This window comes from Notothenia rossii (assembly GCF_949606895.1).
Source record: "Notothenia rossii genome assembly, chromosome: 7".
Classification (NCBI taxonomy): Eukaryota; Metazoa; Chordata; class Actinopteri; order Perciformes; family Nototheniidae; genus Notothenia; species Notothenia rossii.
In genome coordinates, this window is record NC_136905.1 from 51,912,633 (window position 1) to 51,935,309 (window position 22,677).

The 22,677-nt window shown below is 43.9% G+C and overlaps 1 protein-coding gene across 4 annotated transcripts in view; it reads right to left on the minus strand.

Moving 5' to 3' along the window:
- The window catches only part of LOC307047227 (ras-related GTP-binding protein D-like), a 97,094-nt gene that overhangs the window by 26,648 nt on the left and 47,769 nt on the right, over nt 1-22,677 (minus strand). For 3 of the 4 annotated variants that reach the window (XR_013810372.1, XM_079694059.1, XM_079694060.1), the window contains exon 5: nt 3,690-3,838. Coding sequence is in view for 3 of the 4 variants with exons in the window: in XM_079694059.1 (XP_079550185.1) it covers nt 3,690-3,838 (149 nt within the window). In the remaining variant the exon portion in view is untranslated. Of the gene's footprint in view, nt 1-3,278; nt 3,528-3,689; nt 3,839-22,677 lie in introns of those variants that run through there. The other variant, XM_079694061.1, reaches the window with a different exon arrangement.

The following is a 22,677-nucleotide window of genomic DNA, read 5'->3' on the forward strand; positions in this document are numbered from 1 at the left end:
TGAACCTGGTTCTTCAGGAGTTAATAGAGGTGAAATTTAGCTGACGTTGGTGGATCTGAGCCAAGCAGTAAACTTGCATAGACTCGATAACTTCTGTTAGGTCAATTAGTAGGTCTGAGTAATTTGCCAGAATAAATTATCAGCCCTTCCGACTCCAATACTATATCTTCACTTGCAAAAGGCGTAAATTAATAATCTTTTTTCTCAAAGTAATGATACACATGTGAGTTGGATGTTGAAAAGTCAGAATCAATACAGATCTTTCTTTTTTAAAGTAAATTCAGATTGAACATAGTAAAAAATGTAAATTACAGTGTCCGTCCAAAAAAAAAACATTATTTATAGTGAAAACTACCCTTGAATGATGGGATAGTAGACTAAAAGCTTTAGGAATCCAAACTATAATATATAATAAGTACCCTGTATCAAGATTGATGCAAAAAAGTGAAATTTTACCTTTTTAGAGAGGTTTAGAAAAAAAAACACTTCTGGGGTCATTTGGGTGTATTTGTTGTTTCTCTGGAACCCATTGGTTGATTTTGGTGATTGACACCTCTTTTAAATCGTTAGAGCCAATAGAATCGAGACCAAGTTCCTAAATCAACCTACACGTTACTACTGAGAAGTGAGAGCGATAAGCACGCAGCTTGCTCAAACCGAAAGCTACGTTACGCTCTGAAAACTGAAAACTAGACTTATTTATCATAAATATCATGATGGATTATCAGTAATCATTTCAAAATGACACAGAGACATTGGATTAACCTTCAGCAGCGTTTTATGCGTTTTTTTAATGCCATTGAACACAACTTTTGATGAGAAAACAGCAAAGGTAAGACCTATTTTGCGATTTGGCCCTGTTGTGTGTTGTCTGGTTTTGCCTTCGCTGCCGCGAGTTTTGATTGCTCCGTGGTGATATTTATACCATTGGAATCTGTGGAATCTCTGCTTTCAGACGATATCTTGTTGCAGATTTGATGAAGTATAAAAGATTGCTAACATGAGTTATGTGCTAAGTGCGTTAGCATTCTTTCTCTTCGTGCTAATTCAGAGGCTCGGCATTAGACTTGTGTTTTATTTCGGTAAAAATTGTTAATATTGTCTGATAGCTGAGTTTCTTCTCGTTAAGTGGGTATGACACATTCCTTGTTTGTTAAATGTTAAGAAGCCCTCAGACGCTGTTTCTTGCAGATGTTGCATTTTTGCCCCCGCCCGCAGGTCCGTGGGGCATAACAGGTTAACCAGTTGAGCCCTGAGCCTGTCTTTCAGGTCTCAGGCTCGAAAATGACAGATTGAATATAGTAAAAAACTGTAAATTGTAGTGTCCGTCCAAAAAATCTTTTTTACTTATAGTGAAAACTACCCTTGGATGATGGTAAGGTAGACTAAAAGCTTTAGGAATCCAAAGTACGACATATAATAAGTACCCTGTATGAAGATTGATGCAAAACAAGTGACATTTGACCTTTTTAGAGAGGTTTAGCAAAAAAAACTCCACCTCTGAGGTGATTTGGGTGGAAATGGGGGTTTTAACGTTTCTCTGGAACCCGTTGGTCGATTTTGGTGATTGACATCTCTTTCTGACCGTTAGAGCCACTAGAATCAAAGGGGAATCTCCCCACACACACACACAGTGAAGTTTTCTCCTGGAGGCCAAGGGAAGCCAGGCTTCCCCTGGTTTTTCGGATTGTAGTTAACATTTTAATAAATAAATAAAAACACTTCGTTTAGTTTCGGAAATTCTTTGTTCTGTGTTGCTGCCGGCCCATCTCTCCCCCATTCTCATTGAGTATTTTATAAAGAGTGAAACAGCGCCCCTCTAGATGTTATGGTGAAACAGTAGATTGCACTCTCTGTTGCGAGAGGAGGCCAGCCGAAATGTGCTTCCCTTGGTGAAAAGAAATAGAGGGATTGACCAATCAGATGAGGCTCACGTCATGCCCCTGCCAACCTGTGATTGGTCAGGGCCATGCCAAGGGAAGCTAGAGGCGGCTGGCTTCTCTTGCCTCACAATCCAATCAAATCGCATCAACTTAGTGGTGCAGTGACGCGTCCCAAAAAGCGGAAGTAAGCTGCGCTCGGTTTCCCTCGACAAAAAGCAATGGGATTTCTCCATAGGATTTTGGAAAATAGCTCGAAAAAAGGTCGGTGGAAAACGAACCTGTTAGGTAAATGCACGTTTTGTTCAGTCGGATAATATCCACATGTCTACCCTACTTTTATAATTTTCGAATCATAAATCTAATCGATAGAAGATAGATAGCGTCACTGCACCACTCTCAGCGCCTTTAGAAAGTAGCAAGCAACTGAAGCAAGTGCAATTATGGAGGGTGGAGATTTGGAGTATTTAATCAAAGATAATTGTACTGAACTTCCGCTGCAGCAGCAACAACAAATACAATCTGATGACAGGCCAATGCCCAAACTGGAGCTGTGTACAGCGAGGAACAAAGGAGCGAACCGGACATAAAACGTTAAAGGTCTCCTGATTTAGTTTGTGAATGAATGCTTATTAGAGTTTCGGCTGGAGAGTGCGTGCGGACCTGTCGGTCAGATAACAGGCGTGTGTAAGTCCTGCATCTGTATGATACAAATGTGTGTAAAATGATACCGGGCGCTGTAATCACTCATCTGGTTACGTTATTACATTGACCACCACACCCCCCCCCAACCCAAAAGAAAGGACGTATTATTGGCTTCCCCTAATTTTTTTCCCAGGCCACGCTACTGCACACACACGGTAAAACTAAAAGGTGGGGGCTTCGCGCACACAGTTTTACACCAGAGTGAAGCTGTCTCTAGGTCTGACATCTCAAAACTGAAAAGCAGGTTTATTGCTCATGGATTATCAGAAATCATTCAAAGTGACACAGACACATTGGAATAACCTATGGATTAACTTCAGCAGCGTTTTTATCATTTTAATGCCATTGAAGACCACTTTTGACCAGACTACCACACAGGTGAGCCATGTTAGCGTTTCTAGCTACCTAGCTCCATATGTTTTGATGTGTGTTCTTGTTATTATCTCAGAGAGTTTGTATAATTGAGTGATAATGAGGGTACCTTTTGATTCTGTGTCACCTCACGATGTGAAACGATGGGTTGAAATGCGCAGTAAATATAAATAATAAGGTTTTGTGAGTGAATTTCGGTGCAGTCATCTGCTAGCATTTTTCGCTCGTTGCTAATTCAGAGGCTCAGCGTTAGCATTGTGTTTTTTTGGGGAAAAATAAATAAAAATGATCAGTTAAATGAGTTTCTTCCTGTTACATGGATATAAAACATTCATAGTTTATTAAATGAACATGCCCTCAGACACTGTTTCCTGTGAGATGTTGCTGGAGGGCCCCGGTACCGGGGTCTCTCGGCCTTAACAGGTTAAGAAGCCCTGAGACAAAGCCCCATAGCCCCCGCCGGCGGCACAGGTTAACTGTGGGGTTTCTTTGGAAGTTTTTTATTGTCCGATGTGAGGGTCCAGGGACAGAGGGTGTCAGCTTCATATTCTGTACAAACTGTAAAGTCCACTGAGAAAAATGTAAAAGTTGTGAAATTGGGCAATATTAATAAACTTTGATTGATTGATTGATTGATTGATTGATTGATTGATTGATTGATTGATTGATTGATTAAAACACACTGACAGTTCCTATAATACATTTAAATGTACTGATTGTAAACGGACTGACCTTTCCTCTCAAAGCTTTCCTTGCGGAGGAAGCAGACCATGGCGAGGAACTTGGTGACCTCCTTCAGGTACATGACTGTAGTGTTGTTCAGGTGGATGATGGCCATAGACTCCTTGTCATAGGGTAAACCAGCTTCACTGTCGGTGAGGCTGAAGGACAGGAGACAGAAAAACACACTTCACACTTCATGTACTTAGGGCAACACGGCTAATTTCACAAAGAATGAATATTGGCTGCTGATAGCACCATACATTTTGCTCAATTTGCTCCCACCTTCTGCCCTGCCTCCAGATCCAAATTACAAAACAAGTTGTGCTAATGATGCACTGCCAGCACAACCATTAGGTTTGGTAGCTGAGTGCAATTTGCTCTTTTTCGCGAGTGAAACTTTCAATGAGACAAACAAATAAATGTTTCCTTTGTGCCAAGAAAACAGTAGGCAGAGAGGCAGAGAGGATAATAAAAATGAAATATTCCGAGCAAGCTGCAGATCTGGACCGACTTGGTGTAAAGCTATCCCTCAAAACTTCTGGCAAGGAATTTAAATGAGACAGGCTGACAGCCTATTTGGAATTTAACATTGTAAACCTTCACAATAAATGTGCTTAGATGACCCGCCAACCCTCTGAAGATGCTAATGATATAACTTTGTCTCTGTTTGGCTGTTAGGACAGATCTGTGTGAATTGGATGGTTTTAACAATGAGGCTCATTTGCATAGAAAGGGGCCAATAATGCACCAAACGTCTGCATATTACCTAATTGAAATAGATTCAAATAGCGCTGGAGCATCAAAACTCTATTTGCTCGGCAGCGTAGTCAGAGGTTCCTTTTACCCATGGAGGTGATTGAAGAATCACACTTTTTTTGTCTTATTTATGCAGCTTGAGCAGAACCATCCTCAGAACCTGCTCAGTGTGATATTACAGCAGGGAAGCACACAGACCTCTGATTTTAATTATGAATTTAAGGATGTAAAGAGCAAAGTGGAAAGGGAAGAGACAGAGAGTGACATTGAATCAGTGGTATAAGCAGATAGGAGACTGAGAATAAAAACAACATGCAGAGGAGAACGCAGAGAGAAACAATGAACATGCGTTTTTTTCTTGCTTTTCTCTTCTAATTTATTCTGTTTTCTCAAAGAAGGCCAACAAACAATAGAACAAGCATTTATTTGTCTTATTTCTGAGTATAAATGATGTCTTCCTGATTTATAATGTGTGAGCTTCTCTTTTTGAGCCACGTGGGACTCTTCATTTTACAATATACATATGCAGGCCCACTGTATAGCATCCACTCAAACCCTAAAAAGCCAAAAAAATGACAAAATAAATCATATTGTAAAAAGTCCCCTATTTCCCAGAAAACAACTCCACAAGTGTTCAAAAGTATGACTGCTTAATAGCAGGTTGTCGCTTTTACTTGTCAGAGAACATTTGCCAAAAGAGTATCCCTTTTTCACATAGGATGCTAGTATGTTTTTCAAGGGTCATTTTCTAATGAATGGCAGCAAATACATGTCTAGTATTTGAGACAGTATGCTAAATGGGTCGTTAGCCATGCATGGTGACTGTTTTAGCACAGAGACGTGAGACAGAAGGTAACGCTCTCGATCTACCGATCTCATTCATAGTCCCACCTACTGTATGGTCCTGAAGGATGGGTCATGACCAAAAGAACAACGTTGCAGATACAAACAGCAGAAATTGGTTTTCTCCTGAGGGATACACGGTAAAACGGCTCCGCGCTCAAAGTTCAAATTATATTATATATAATAGTATATAAGGTCATATATATGATTACCATTGTACGTACGACGCACAACCAATCAGATGACAGTTGTATGTAGCGGTGCAAGCTAGCAAAGGATGTAACCATAGAAACAAAAAATAACTGGCTTTTTCGCCGGAAGGCTCTGCACCCAACCTAGCAGAGAAAAAATACAAAATTGCTTATCATGTGAATGCAGCTTTAGGTTTAAGGTGAAATAAAGGTCAGCCATCCGGGAGGGACTCGGAGTAGAGCCACTGTTCCTTTGCCTAGAAAGAAGCCAGTTGAAATGGTTCAGGCATCTATTAAGGATGCCACCTGGTCGCCTCCCTAGGGAAGTGTTCTGGACCCGTCCAGCTGGGAGGAGGCCAAGGGACCAGGTGGGCCAAGGGGCATAACCAGGACCACAGGTGGGCCAAGGGGCATACCCAGGACTGGGTGGAGGGATTATATATCTACGCTAGCCTTGATGGAATGCATTCCACAAAATGTTTCTAAGTATCAACAAAGAACTGTAATACAGGGAGTTATGTAACACAGCAGACCGCAAACTCCATAAGGGCAAACAGAAAACACCAAGCTGAATATTTTTGTAAATGTTGTATTGCGGTATTATCGGTACCTGAGGCATTGCTTACAACTCACACAGCATACAGTAGAAATATAATAAAAAAGCATCTTTATAGAACAGATGCAGGATTAAATGTTATTATCAAAATACATAAAATGCACTCATACTTAATCCCACATTAACATGGCCATTGGTCTAAACAGGATGACATAAGTGGGCTAAAGATAGCCGCAGTGCTTCACAGATTGGAGTCAGTCATATAAGATAAATATGCACAGCTAATGTGTATTTATTGTTTTGTGAAACAAATTCATCATTGTTGTCAATGAGAAAAACAAATAACTGCGTTTCACTGACAAAAGTTGGTGAAGGAATAATGTAGTCACAATTGAGCTTTCTATGTGCGTAGTGCCAGGCGAGGAGTAGATTCATGAGGTGAAAAATAATTCATTTTCACACGCCTCTAATTGAGGATGATATCCCAGCAGTTTTGTCCTGATAATGACGGCAGCCTCCTGTACGACAATCTGCTGATTTATATGAGCAGTTCCAGCTGGTAGCTCCAACACTTCCACATGCTGAAAAGTTCCAGAAACAGGTGAGTGCACATGTTATCAGATGTTACTTAAAGGGCCCATGTCATGGCCATTTCTACAGATAATAATTCCATTGTTGAGGTCTACTAAAATACATTTACATTGTTCAATGTACCAAACTCACATTGGTTTCTCATACAGCATCTCTGTAAAGTATGTGTATTCACTCTCAGTCCTAAACGGCTTGTTGGAGCACCTGCCCCCCCTCCCTGTGAGCCCACTTTGCTCTGATTGGTCAAGCGATGTGCATCTGCTCGTTGCTGTGAGGACCAGAGGTGGGAGTAAGTCCAACATGTGCAAGTCATGAGCAAGTCTCAAGTCTTGGCCTACAAGTATCAAGCAAGTCCCAAGTCACTGTGGTGAGAGTCAAGCAAGTCAAGTCAAGTCATTGCTCAGGTCAAGCAAGTCAAGTCATACGAAATTCTGATGAATAAGCCCAGTTTCTCCATTTAAATCAGTTAAAAGACAGTGGTTATGAAAATGGATTCAACCCACACTATGATCTTCATTACGTACACAGTTAATCATTTGAAATCTAATTTAGACCGATGGCAATCATATTAGTTCTCATTCATAGCACTCCGTTCGATGTCTCACTATGGGATGCGCCTCAACGCGTATGCAAACAGAAGCATCAATCTCATTACGCCAATCCTGATTGGCTGGTGATCTTGACGTCTACGTCAGGGAATCCACCCACCCTATAAGTAGCTTGCGCTACGACGCAGCGTCGTTCAAACACCTCTTCTCACTTCAGAGCACATCTCGAATTATCAGTAGCCGGGCTAGCTTAACGGTCCACAGACTGAACCCAGAGCTAACATTCGGTCGACGGGCGCTTGCCGGTTACTCTTTTGCTTTGCAAGAAGACTGAACAATATTAACACACCAGTTAATATTGTAATCTGCCTCGCTGTTTCTTTCTTTCGAAATTACGGTCAGGTTTGATTTTTTCTTCAAGCTAGTAACATACCTGTTGCTAGCTTTTCTTCCCTCCACACCGACACCACGGTAGCGAGGACGTTCTCCTTTCTCTCTCACACCAGAGGAGACGGAGATAAAAACAAAAGGTATTAACACACCAGTTAATATTCTTTAAAGAATAAAATCTACGCCGTCACTTTTTCCTTTCGGATTAACGACAAGGTTGGATTTTGTTCTCAGTAACGTACCTGTTACTAGCGTGTCCACTCCACACCGACACCCCGGCGAAAAAAGATGGACCCTTCTCTCCCTCACACCAGAGGAGTCAGGGAATCGGAGGCTCGGCTATGCAGCTGCAGGTTTAAGATTTCAGGCACAGACTCACACCAGGTCTGCTCGTCCTGCCTCGGGCCGGAACACAGGAGGCTATCGATAACCCCGGCTCGTGCGGGCATTGTGCCCGCTTCACCATTAAGAGCCTCCGCCGACAGCTAGCACGCCAAGCTAGCTTGTCGGGACAGGACCCCCTCATGTCCGCTGAATCGCCGGCCGGCAATCAAGACATGGTGGCGTCCGCCGCAGAGATTGAGCCCCGCGCTGTGTCAGGCTGGGGCTCAATAACAGCGGCAGCCGCTAAACCGGAGCCCCGCGCCGTGTCAGGCTGGGGTCCGGTGGCGGCAAGAGCCGCGAGAGCGGAGCCCCGCACTGTGTCAAGCTGGGGCTCCCAACTTGACCTCACCATGGTTCCACCCGCGGAGGATGTCCTGGAGTTGGACTATATGGAGGAAGAAGAGGATGCCTCTGAGTTCCTCCTGTCCGAATCGGATGAGCACGAGGATGTCATCTTCGTTTCATCGGCTCAGGCTGCAAAGCCGGGAGCGATGTCCGCTCTCCCGGGCGAAAGCACACCAGCATCGCCCTGCCTAAGTATGGACTTGCAGGTCAACGTGTGTCAACGCGCTGCGTCCATGCTGTACATCCCATGACCTGAAGTGGCCAAGGAGCCCTCCAGATCTCGCTACGAGGGGAAGCAATTTCCCCAAGCAGCGAGGACGAAGAGGCAGCTCCTTCCAGTCTTTCCGGAGATGCTGGACGAGGTGTCGGTCTCGTGGAGAGACCGCCCTTTTAGCAACAAGGCCCCAATCCAGGGTGCCTCCTCCCTGGACTGTGATGGTATGGAGAGGCTCGGCCTGCTCCGCATGCCTCCCATGGAACCACTGGTGGCAGCCCACCTCCAAACGAGGCTGGCTTCGACACCGAGCAGGAACCCCACGCTACCGGCAAAGGCGGACAGTTTTCAGTCAGCGATGACCGAACTGGCTTATAAAGCCGCAGCTTTGTCCGCCAGGGCACTCAACGTCTCCTCGCTGCTGACCGCCTACCAGGCGGAGCTCTGTGAAGACTTGTCGAGCAAACCTGAGCCTGCGGTGTGGGACGAGATTGCAGCGATCACGGACATTTGCCTCCGTGTGCAGCGCTGTGCAGTCCAAGCCACGGGCAAAGCACTGGGAATTATGGTGGTACAGGAGAGAGCCAGGTGGCTCAACCTGACGAACCTTCCAGACCGGGAAAAATAGGATGTTCTGGACATGCCTATTGTTCCCGAGGGCATATTTGGCTCCGCTCTAGCTTCGATGCAGCTGTGATGCGAGTCAAAGAAGAAGGTAGATGAGGCTCTCCAGCTCTGTCTCCCCCGAAGGGTCCAGCCGCCACCTTCAACGGTCCCGCGGCAGGCCTTCACTCAAGCTGTCTCACGTCCTGCCCGGTTCAAGATACCGAAGCAGCAGAGACCACAGCCCGTCCCGGGTCCCCAGCCCAGGCACGAGGCGAGGATGAGCTGGCCAAGAAGATCTCCGGTTCCGGATTTAAGAGCTCTGAACAAATATCTCAAAAGATACAAATTCAGAATGCTCACTCACACATCTCTGTTGCGTCTCTTGCGCCAGAAGGACTGGTTCACATCAGTCGACCTGAAAGATGCGTATTTCCACATCCCAGTATATTACCCACACAAGAAATATCTGAGGTTCGCCTTCCAGGGTGTCTGTTACGAGTACAGAGTCCTTCTCTTCGGTCTGTCTCTCAGCCCGCAAGTGTTTGTATGGTGTACGGAAGCCGCAATAGCCCTGTTAAGACAACAGGGTATTCACTTGGCAACTTATCTGGACGACTGGCTGCTTCTCGCACAGTCGGAGCAAGAGGCTATTACGCAGACGAATGTCCTCGTAAAACACCTGCTCGATCTGGGTTTCGTAATAAACACAGAAAAGAGCATGTTGTCCCCAGCCCAGACTGTACTCTTCCTGGGCCTACACCTGAATTCGGTGCCCTTTACAGCCCGCCTGTCAGCAGAAAGAGTGAAAGCCTTCAGAGCTTGCCTCGCTCATTTCCGGCTACGCAAATATGTTCTCTTCAGATCATGTCTGTGGTTACTGGGCCTCATGGTGTCAGCCATCCTGGTGGTACGACTGGGACGCTTACACATGAGGGAGTTTCAGCGCTGGGTAGTTGCCCTCAGACTGAACCCCGCGCGTCATGGCGCGCGGAGAGTGATGGTCACTATGAAATGCGTAATGGCACTGCGCCACTGGCTACACCCGACTTTTCTAGTATGGGGCGTGCCTATGGGTGCTGTCCTATCGCGGAAGGTGGTCACCACAGACGTATGTCTGACCGGCTGGGGGGGTATATACGAAGGTCGACCAGTGAGGGGTCTCTGGAGCAGAGACCTCCAACGGTCACACATAGATTATCTGGAGCTTTTAACGGTGTTCCTCACCCTAAAACGCTTTCTGCCTTTTCTGAGAGGACATCATGTCCTCGTGAGGACAGACAACACGACTACAATATCATATATAAACCACCAAGAGGGTTTGCGTTCTCTCCAGTTACACATGCTGGCACGCAAACTGATCTTATGGAGCTGCGGACGTCTCCTCTCTCTGAGAGCGACGCACTTACCTGGAATGATGAACCTCGGGGCAGATCTGCTGTCCAGAGGTGCACCACTATATGCAGACTGGACTCTACATCCAATGGTTGTGAGTCAGCTGTGGGTGCGTTACGGCCGAGGCGCGGTAGATCTGTTCACATCAAAAGAAAATGCTCAATGTCAGCTGTTCTTTTCAATGCGCGATTTAAACGCACCGTTAGGCGTGGACGCGCTCGCGCACGTTTGGCCTCCGGTCCTTCTGTACGCGTTCCCACCCCTGGCTCTGATACCCCCAACTCTGGCCAGAGTGAGAGAATAACGCCACACACTGATCCTGAGCTTCGTGCTGGCCTGCAATGTACTGGCTGGCGGAGATATATCTGCTGCTGTGCGGGCAGCCGTGGCAGCTCCCACTACGCAGGGACATACTGTCTCAGGCGGGGGGGACGATCTTTCACCCACACCCAGAGCGCTTGGCACTATGGGCCTGGCCCGTGAGTGTTACAATCTGAATACAGTGGGGATCCCTCAGAAGGTGATAAACACTATTCAGAGTGCAAGAGCTTCCTCCACCAGGTCTCTCTATGAATGTAAGTGGAGGGTGTTTGAGGAGTGGTGCCTTCAAAAAGGACACATCTCTTTTCAATGTCCTGTCGGGGTGATTTTATCATTTCTACAGCACCTAATTGATAAACACAGAGCTTTCTCTACGATCAAAGTGTACCTGGCTGCTATTGCTGCATGCCATGTGGGCTTTGAGGGAAAGACGGCTAGCCAACATCCTTTGGTCTGCCGTTTTATGAAAGGGGCTCGCAGGCTCCTCCCTGTTTCCAGGTCACTGGTTCTGGTTGTTTTGGTGATTTTCGAGATAAGCATGTCTAGCAATATGGGAGTTTCAATATCCCATAGTGAGACATCGAACGGAGTGTTATGAATGAAAACTATAGGTTACTTACGTAACCCCAGTTCTCAGAGTAACATGAAGTGAGATGTCTCACCAGACGGCCCTTCTTGCTAAGGTGAAGCAAGAATAGGTGCTTATTTTGAATGATGCTGCGTCGTAGCGCAAGCTACTTATAGGGTGGGTGGATTCCCTGACGTAGACGTCAAGATCACCAGCCAATCAGGATTGGCGTAATGAGATTGATGCTTCTGTTTGCATACGCGTTGAGGCGTATCCCATAGTGAGACATCTCACTTCATGTTACTCTGAGAACTGGGGTTACGTAAGTAACCTATAGATTCATATTAACCCTAGAACAGCAGACAATACAGCTAGGACTCAATCAAAAAGTATGTTCAAAAAGGCAGAATTCCAGGTAAGAAAATCAGATATGGCATTTGCCATTACACATATTTAATTTAAATTTCTGTTAACACTAGGACCGTCAACAGCGTCAGCACCTACATAGATATCATTTTCAAATAATTTCATTCGTTCCTCTTCATAATTTCCTTATAAACTAAGTAGGACAATTTAAAACTCACTTAATTGGGTTGATTTAGAAATTGCTTCAGTTTATTATCATAACAGATCAAAAAGTTCAGATTCATTTTACAATAAATCAAGGAATGATGCACTTCTACAAACAAAAACAACATAATTAAAACATTTAAACAAACTACTAAAAGTAGATGAACTACATTATTCAAAAGTTTACAGTAACTTCTGATAATAACACAGGGGAAATAAACGAGGCATCTCTTTTCCTCTCTCCCTCTGCCACTGGCTTTAGAAAAGGAGGAAGTGGAAGAACCTGTCTCTCCCCACGGACGGACATGAGTTCAATAGATCAGTGTTTATACGACCTCTTTTGAGCCGTGTTACATTTTTTACATTAAATAAATCCTGCGTCACACAAACAACAAAAAAAGTTGCAAAATGACAAATTTCTGTTTTACCTACAGCATCCCAGAGGAGTATTTAATAACTTAGCCAGCCACTGCATTGCAGGCACAGACTCTCAGCAACTTAATATGATTTTTGAACGATAAAGTAAAATTGGACAATTTCCCAAGGCACAAGTGACGATCTCTCACCGGTTGTTTGAACAGAATATTCAACTTCATAAATTACAACATCAAAAATGTGCTAATGCAAACATATATGTAAAGGTACATCGAGGAGGATGTCAATACAAAGCTACTCACTAACTATAACATATCAGTCATACAAGGAATAGCAACTACAACAGCTGAAATAATTTGACCAATTATGATAACAACAATGAAAACAACTATAAGAATGATGATTCATAAAATAGTAGTATCATAGAACGTCAAGTCAATGATCCAGAAGGAACTATTAAAAGTGTCAACCTGCAAGACGAGAGAGAAGAACTCTGGGAATGATAACCTGGATGTCGAGTAAGTAACAAGTAACAGACACGAATGCCTAGAAAGGGAGATGTAAGCCTAAATCAGCATCAGTCAGGGCTGGTCCAAGAAAACCTGAGCCAGCCCTAACTTTATCTTATTAATCATTATCAAAGAGGACATCTTTAAACTTAACCTTAAGTTTGGAGAGGGTGTCTTCCTGTTACACCCAAACTGGAGGAACATATTGATATATGAAGGCTGTGGCACTAAATTCCACTTGTGGTAACCCTATGGACCACAAACAAGCGTATTCTGAGTGCTTTTTAAAATAAGATGGTGCCTGACCATGAAGGGCTTTTTGGGTGAGGTGAAATATTTGTAATTCCTTTCTTTATTTATCCAGGTGCTAGTGCAGAGCAGCTTAAACGGGGAAAATGACTTAGCCTCCTAGTTCTGTCAGTCCATGTACTGCAGCATGTTGGATCAACTAGAGAGTCTTAAGGGAATTGTTGGGACATCCTGAATTACAATAATCCAGCCTACAGATGGAGCACTGAATTTCAGACTCCAGTTTACAGCTTCCTGCCTACGACCTGCCAAAGACCAGTATAGAGGAATGCTAAGCCCTCCCACTATTTTCCAAGAGGGCGTTGCCAGATTTTCAATTTCAGGTTTTAACCAGAAGATGGCGCTTCATTCACAAATACAGAAAGACAAGTTTCATGGACTTTCAGTTGTGTTTTGAATAGCATTTGAACACATCAATATTTTAGATCAACTAAAGTATATCTAATCTTGTAATTCAATAATATATAGTCTTTATATATTAAATAATCATAATTATAATGTAAATGTTTACATTACACTTCTTTATTTGTTATGCTCATACTTTTACCTTTACAATCGTTTGCTTTAATATGCAGTATATTTTTTGTATATTTTTGTGTTTGCTTCCTCCTGCTCCCTTTCGGACACATACTGTATGATTTATTATTATTATTAATATGAAGATATTATTAAGATAAGATAAGATGTTACTTTATTGATTGAACATTTTAGTTTAGAATGTGCTGTCCCACGGTAATTCAAAAGGCTCACAGGTCACATTCCGACCATTATTTAAAACAATAGGTGCTTTCACACCTTCTACAGTTTGATTTGTATAGAGGGAGCTCTGTCAGTTTTGGAATTACCCATTTGCTTTCGGGGAGCCCTATTTTTCAGAGCACATCCTGCGACTAAATATGTCACACGCACGCTCTGTTGACTGGCGCAGCAGCGCGGATGCGATCAATTGCTATAAAAACACTCTTCTACTAATACAGACGGTGTCACTATGCCGGCGGATGTGGCCGTTGTTGAAGCCTCTTCAGGCTCCGCATCGGCAGGACTCTCCCTCGGTGTGGAGCTGTCAAACTCGAGCCTAACGCCGCTTACAGCCGGCCAACTAAAAGTTTTTTTCCGTTCACATTGTCATTTTTAGACTCCTTCGCTTCTTTGCTTGTGAATCCAAAAGCTGGGACGCTTGGCTGTTTTCGTTTTGCCATATTTTTTTATTACACAGCCGGAGTTAAAAAAATATCAATATGAACATTTCAAATACCGCGCCGGCATCACCGCCATAACCATAGCAACGTAAGTAAGAATGCAGAGCCGCCACGTACAGATGGCAACACCCAGACATATTCACAAATATAAAACAAATATTCAGAAACTGTAATGAACAATAAATATTATTTATTTCAAGAACTGTTATTTACAGAAACTCAACATTTCTAATCTGTGTGACACAAATATGCACGATTGTTTTGGGCTCCCCCTATTTATCTCAAAGTCAGCCTTCAGGGGAGCTCCCTCCCTCTTCGAGGGAGCCAAGCTCCCCCTAGCTCCCCCCCATTTCGAACAGTGTCTGTGGCTGAATGGCCAGCGATTAGGTGCGGCGCATTTATCATAGGTGATCAGAGCTAACTGCCTGCCGTCAGATTTCATTTAAAAAACAGATCTGATTTTAAGACTATTTCTGCGCTCATAAAGAATGATAAGAATAAGAATAATGCATATTGAACTGGTTTCATTAATTAGTGAGTTTATTTAACACTAGAACCGCCAATCGGGTCAATTTGTGTGATGTGTGTTGTGTGTGTGCAATGTAACTTTTTTTCAATAAAATATTAAAGTCTCCCAGTCCGTGACTTTTCCTGTGTTATGTAGCACCCTATGTTGTTAAAAATTGCATTCTGATAGCGGGATTTGACGGGTTTAGGTAGGCCTATACAAAAACCTCTGGCGGTTCTAGTGTTAAGGTAATTAGGTACAGTAGAAGCCCTTTTTTATCAGTAACGAATTTAGCAGTTGAACATAAAAGTCAACTAACTGAGGGTCACTTGCAATGACAGTGTTGTGTCTAATTGTAAGCTTGTCACTCAGAGTAACCTACCCTTAATTTAGCTGCTGGAGAAGAAAGATCAAGGGGGGAGGGGGGGAGAGAGCTGTGGTTGATGGGCCATTAGTTGTGTAAATACACAGCTGAGAGCTGCCGTTTCATTCAGACTGTTTAAAAAACTGTAACAACGGACTATTTTTCTTAGCGGATGGATGTCAATTTAAATCAATACATCTATTTTTTAAATCAATACATACAACAATTTTTAAATCAATAAAAACATTTTCTAAATCCATAAAAGCATTTCAATTAATATTGGGAGTCATGTCGTTACTTTGTTGAGAATGTGGCCGTGTAATAAGCGGGATAATTTGCAGCGACTTGTTCCTTATGGGGGAAATAACACCCGTCATGTGTGTGTACTGTGTAGAGGTGTGGGTGGTTAAAACACTTTCATGAAGTGAAGGAATTTCCTTCTATAAAACAGCTGTGGGCAGCAGTGAGTGTCACGGACATGAATTCATAGATCAAGGCAGACTGGTGCACACACTCTCCTGTCCTGCCAGGCGACACGCCCGTTCTAAGCCGTGTCCCTCACTCCTCAAATCCCAAGCATCCCCGAAAAGTGTATTATGTTGTTACATCTCAGATGTTATATTTCAGTTTTGCTCTGTCTATGTTCAGTGATGCAAACTTGTCACCTTTAGGCGAAATTCGCCGTTTTGAATCCAAAATAAGTTGTATGTGTGATTCATGTAGATCTGCAATACAAATATTTTTGGGGTATGGGGGGGCTGGGACCCGGAGTAATCTGCGGCCGTGAGCTGTTATGTGCCATCATGACACGCATGGTGTTCTTTTTTTATATATTATAATGAAGTACGAGATGTGTGCTCGAGTCTTCCTGCCTGTCGGCTCTGCTCATGGATGTATAATAAGGCTCTGCTGCTCCGAGATGATGGTCTAGCATCAGCAGCTACATTACCTACGGGTGCGTTCGTTAATATTAACTGTGCATCCGGAGTCACTGTGGCACAGACTGGACCGCTGGTGAACAGCTGTTAGAATGGGCCGTTCAGCTGTTCAGAGCAGAGCTCCCTGTCGGAGCGGCAGAGCGTGATGTGAACTGAAAAGTTTTTCTGTGGCAATATTATTTAAGGAATCGTTGAGCTAGCTAGCTAGCATACATTGTCACTATCTGCTAACGTTAGCTTTAGCCTTCTATTTCTAATAGTTTTTTTCATAGGCTATACACAGAGGTGGTATAAGTATATATATATTGTACTTGAGTAAAAGTAGAAGTACTCAGATCTTGTACTTGAGTAAAAGTAGAAGTACTCAGGTCTTGTACTTGAGTAAAAGTAAAAACACACAGATCTTGTACTAGAGTAAAAGTAGAAGTACTCAAATCTTGTACTTGAGTAAAAGTAGAAGCACACAGATCTTGTACTTGAGTAAAAGTAGAAGTACTCAGATATTGTACTTGAGTAAAAGTAGAAACACACAGATCTTGTACTAGAGTAAAAGTAGAAGTACTCAAATCTTGTACTTGAGTAAAAGTAGAAGCACACAGATCTTGTACTAGAGTAAAAGTAGAAGTACTCAAATCTTGTACTTCTGTAAAAGTAGAAGCACTCAGGTCTTGTACTTGAGTAAAAGTAGAAGCACACAGATCTTGTACTAGAGTAAAAGTAATAGTCCCAGAGTGTAGGAATACTCTGTTACAGTAAAAGTCCTGCATTTAAAATGTTCCTCAAGTAAAAGTAGAAAAGTATTATCATCAAAATATAGTGAAAGTAGCGAAAGTAAAAGTAGTCATTGTGCAGATTGGTCCATTTCAGAATAATAGATATGATATGTTTTATAATGATTGATCATGAAAGTGTTCTCAAAGCTGGTAAAGGTGCAGCTAGTTTGAATGACTTTGTATACTGCAGGGTAGCTTGTGGATTTGCTCCAGGTGGAACTAAAGTCTGATTTAACACTTGATTATATGTCACTTAACTAATCCAGATCTGTGAAGTAACTAAAGGTATTAAATACATGTAGTGGAGTCAAAGTACACCATGTACCTCTGAACTGTAGTGGAGTAGAAGAACAAAGTAGCAAAACTTTGAAATACTTAAATAAAGTACAAGTATCTCAAAATTGTGCCCAAGTATAGTACTTGTTGAGTTTATGAACTTAGTGACTTTACACCATGTGGCTATAAAGATAAAAAGACTTGAGCCTTGCACAGAGGCACGAAAATACATTTTCAAAATGCTCAACAGTGCTGCCAAAATTATAAACTGACTGCTCCACAATTTAAAATAAATGCTTTTATATATTTCTATTAGATGTGACTCTTTGGCGTTTCTGTTATTATTAACACTGCTGCTTTAGTTCTGCTAAAATCCTCTGTCATTCCGTGGGGTGGGGGAGCCGGGGGCTCGGATCCTTGTCACCTTTTTCATACCTGATGAGTTTGCATCCCTGTATGTTAAAAAGCCTCAGTCACCTTAATTCATGTAATAAAAACATCTCAGGTCAGTAACACTCAAAGCTAAATGTGCAATACCATGTTCAGCTGTGTTACTATTTATAATGTTATTGTTGTTACATCAGAAGATGTACATATTGAAATGATTTCTTAACTTACAGTAGGCTATTTTTTACAATGTGTGTTGGAAGGATTTATTAAATTACAATGAATATTGTCATTGTTGAAGGCTTTTAGAGAAGGGTGAACTATAAGCCTGAATTACATAACATTTTATACCTAAAAACATAAAAGCCACAATAAATAAATCACAATTATTCTAGTTATTTTTACCTCCCGTATTGCTTTCAACCCACCAGCTTTTATGGTTTTGTTACGTCACTAACTGTAAGCTTGTCACATACAGTCTATGGTCACTCAGAGTAACCTATTGTTAATTTAGCTGCTGGAGAAGAAAGATCAGGGGGGGAGGGGGGGAGAGAGCTGTGGTTGATGGGCCATTAGTTGTGTAAATACACAGCTGAGAGCTGCCGTTTCATTCAGACTGTTTAAAAAACAGTAACAACGGACTATTTTTCTTAGCGGATGCATGTCAATTTAAATCAATACATACAACTATTTTTTAAATCAATAAAAACATTTTCTAAATCAATAAAAGCATTTCAATTAATACTGGGAGTCATGTCGTTACTTTGTTGAGAATGTGGCCGTGTAATAAGCGGGATAATTTGCAGCGACTTGTTCCTTATGGGGAAAATAGTACCCGTCATGCAGATTAGGATCCCTCCGCCACGCTTTGGGATCCTGATCAGCCGACGAGGCTCCATTAAAATATAAATATTTTTAGTGAATTACTGAGTTTAGGCACGTTAATAACGTTTTAATGAAGTTGAATACAGTATATTCATATGTGTGATTTCATGTCAATTCGGCGAACATAAACATAAATGATCGTGGTGAAGATGACGATTAAATTAGGATTAAAAATCGAGAACCGGGCTGCATTTCCTCCTGTTCGTTTTTTTCGACTAAACAACATTATTTTGTTAAATAACAACATGGTGATGTTTTGTAAATGATTACATGTCTCTTATTTAGCACAGAGTATGAAATCCGTGACATATGGATCTTAACAAAGTTCCGCTGTACATCCAGCGTACTGTATCTGACTTTATTTCACATGAGCTCCAGTGTGGAACCCCACTGCACCCCCTGGTGGATCAATGATCCATTGCAGCTGGCTTCATTATAATTACATTTATCTATCACGGGGGCGGTCTCAAGTCAAACTGGAGGTTTTCCCTTGAGCGAGGGCAGATTACGTACCAATCACGGCCCTCGCGTTTCAAACTGTCTGAAATGAATCGCTACATCTTTAGATGTCACAAATGTATCAATTTGAGACCGGGAGTGCTTTTCCTTCCTTCCTTGTTGAGGATGCTTTGGTACTATGGTCTATCATTCCATAATGTCTTTCTTTTGGTCAGTACCCTGAGCTCAATTTAAGCACAAATTTCACTTTCGGTATCAGTTTTCCCATGATGCAAATGTTATCATACTGTATGTCCATGTGTCCCTTAAGGTAGCACGTGGCCCAACATGTACAACCACAAAGACGTTTGGTATCTACAAATATGTGAAGGACGTCAAACCCTACAATTTGATTCCTGATGTGGTAGGAACAGAACTGTGTGCATTTGCTGCACCTTTGCCTCTTGCCAAAAGGATCCATTGCAGAAAGTAGAAGGTTTATTACCTATATTCTGTATTTCTGATATAAAATTGGGTTTTGTTTGCAGGGTTTTTGTGCTGTGTGCTGAGAACTATTACCCCTAGATTCCACCGGGTCCGTCTGCGGCGCGTTACAGCCGCGTAACTGCTGCGCCACGGCGTCCGCAAGGATCGCGGCCACTCTAGTCAATGGGTGCTATTCCACCAAACGCGCCGCGTTACGGCTCAGAAGCGTCCCAGAAGCGTCTCCCCGCTAGGCTCCGCTCGAAATAGGATTGAAGTCTATTTTTCGACGCGACGCAGCCGTAAGGTAATGTCGGGCAGCCAGGAACGTTCAGAGCATATATAGCATATATACACACACACACAAACAAATGTTGCAGACCCTATCCCTCCGTAGTCTTTCAAGTAGGAGGAGAAATGCCAGCGTTCTCCTCCGGTTTACAGGCACTGTGTAAATTATAGAATAATTATGATGATGAATGCATTTTTTTTTACGACTAAAATACAGAAACACATCTTTGATTCATGTCGTTTATAACTAGAATATTATTATTATTAACTTTGTCTGTACAAAGTAGCCTTTCCAGGAAATAGGCCCAAATCAACAAAAACTGCGAGCCGGAAGGCAAGACGCTCCGCTTCTGAAATGCTTCTGAAATGCGCCCCGTAGGGTATGACGCCGGAGGAGCCCGGACCAAAACCGCGGCACAGCCGTAACGCGCCACAGACGGACCGCAGACGGACCGCAGACGGACCGCAGACGGACCGCAGACGGACCGCAGACGGACCCGGTGGAATCTAGGGGTTAGACAGAGGTTGGGAAACTTCAACAGGCAGATATTTCAATGATATGATAAATCTGGAAACATACCTCTCGAAGACAACGTCATTAACGTCTCCGATAGAAAGAGTGTGCTGTCTACTTTGTTCTCTTACTGCTGCCTTTGATTTTGTAAACAAGTGAAATAATGAGGGGTGAAGTTAACGTGACATTTATTTGTCTTGATCTAAGCTACTCAAACAATGCTGCTTTCAGATGCAGACAGGACTTGTTCGGGAAGATAACATTGGCAAGTCCGGTAGAGGAAGCATTCACAGAAAGATGAAATGTTCTGACAATCTATACATTTCAGAAAAATTTATTATTGTCTTTTCAAATTGAAAATATTCTTTGAAGCTGTTAAGAGCAGCAGAGGTATCTTGTCCACAGTATACTAGTGGCCAGCAGTGTGAACACGGAAATGTAGAGTTTTATGTTAGAAATGTATAGTACAGCTCCCTAGCACATACAGTAGAACCTGCCGGATGCCAACTTGCATATGTTCGGCATTATATAAAAGCATTACTCAGGGTCAAATAAAGCATACTGAGGGTCAGTATAGGAGACTCTCTAAGAGATTTCCAGCATTTCATTTCCCTGCACACCTACATTTATTTGCCTTATTATGACATCCCTTCTGACAAAAGGAATTAAGTGTGCCCAATCAAACTGGCGATGATTGCCAGATATACATGTATTGCTTTCTTATGGACAAGACAACACACAAAGTGAGGATACCCGGCCCGGAGGAAACCCGGGGTCCCCTTCTGGAGCCAGGCCCAGAAGGAGGACTCGTCGGCGAGCGTCTGGTGGCCGGGCTTGCCACGGAGCCCGGCCGGGCACAGCCCGAAAAGGCGACGTGGGCAACACCTCCGCTTCTCCGTCCCGCGGGCCCACCACCTACGGGAAACAGCGATGGGGTCGGGTGCGCTGCCAGAAGGGTGGCAGTGAAGGCAGAGGGTCTCGACGGACCAGACCCGGGCGACAGAAGCTGGCTTTGGGAACGTGGAACGTCAACTCTCTGGGGGGGAAGGAGTCGGAGCTTGTGCGGGAGGTGGAGCGTTACCAGTTGGATCTGGTTGGGCTCACCTCTACGCACAGCGTCGGCTCTGGAACCTTACTTCTGGATAAGGGTTGGACTCTATTCTTCTCCGGAGTTGCTCAAGGTGTGAGGCGCCGGGCGGGTGTGGGGATACTCACAAGTCCCCGGTTGGGTGCTTCGTTGTTGGAGTCTACCCCAGTGGACGAGAGGGTCGCTCCCTACGCCTGCGGGTTATGGGGGGGAAAACTCTGACTGTTGTGTGTGCTTATGCACCCAACAGCAGTTCAGAGTATACGGCCTTCTTGGAGACCCTGGAAAGAGTCCTGTATGGGGCTCCTGAAGGGGACTCTTTAATCTTGCTGGGAGACTTCAACGCACATGTGGGCAATGATGGAGACACTTGGAGGGGAGTGATTGGGAGGAACGGCCCCCCTGATCTGAACCGGAGTGGTGTTTTGTTACTGGACTTCTGTGCTACTCATGGATTGGCCATAACAAACACCATGTTCGAACATAAGGATGCTCATAAGTGTACGTGGTACCAGAGCACCCTAGGCAGAAGGTCCATGATCGATTTCGTTATCGTATCATCGGACCTGAGGCCGTATGTTTTGGACACTCGGGTAAAGAGAGGGGCGGAGTTGTCAACTGATCACCATCTGGTGGTGAGTTGGGTCGAGTGGCGGGGGAAGCCTCTGGATAGACCTGGTAAGCCCAAACGTGTAGTTCGGGTGAACTGGGAACGTCTGGAGGAGGCCCAAGTTCAGGGGGCCTTCAACTCATACCTCCGGCGGAGCTTTTTGGGCATTCCTGTGGAGGTTGGGGACATTGAACCAGAGTGGTCGGTGTTCAAAGCCTTTATTGCCAAAGCCGCGGCGGGGAGCTTTGGTCTCAAGGTCCTAGGTGCCTCAAGGGGCGGTAACCCTCAAACCTCCTGGTGGACACCGGTGGTCAGGGAAGCCGTCCGACTGAAGAAGGAGGCCTTCAGGGATTTGTTATCCCGGGGGACTCCCGAGGCAGTCGCAAGGTACCGAAAGGCCCGAAGGGCAGCAGCCTCAGCCGTGGCCGAAGCAAAGCAGCGGGTGTGGGAGAAGTTCGGAGAAGACATGGAAAAAGACTTTCGGGCGGCACCAAAGTTGTTCTGGAAAACTGTCCGACACCTCAGGAGGGGGAAGCAGGGAACCATCCAAGCTGTGTACAGTAAGGATGGGACGTTGTTGACCTCAACTGATGGAGTGTTAGGGCGTTGGAAGGAGCACTTTGAGGAACTCCTGAACCCGAAAACTCCGCCCTCTATGTTAGAGGCAGAGCTGGAGTATGACGGGGGATCGACACCAATCTCCCGGGGGGAGGTCACTGAGGTCGTCAAACAACTTCACAGTGGCAAAGCCCCGGGGGTGGATGAGATCCGCCCAG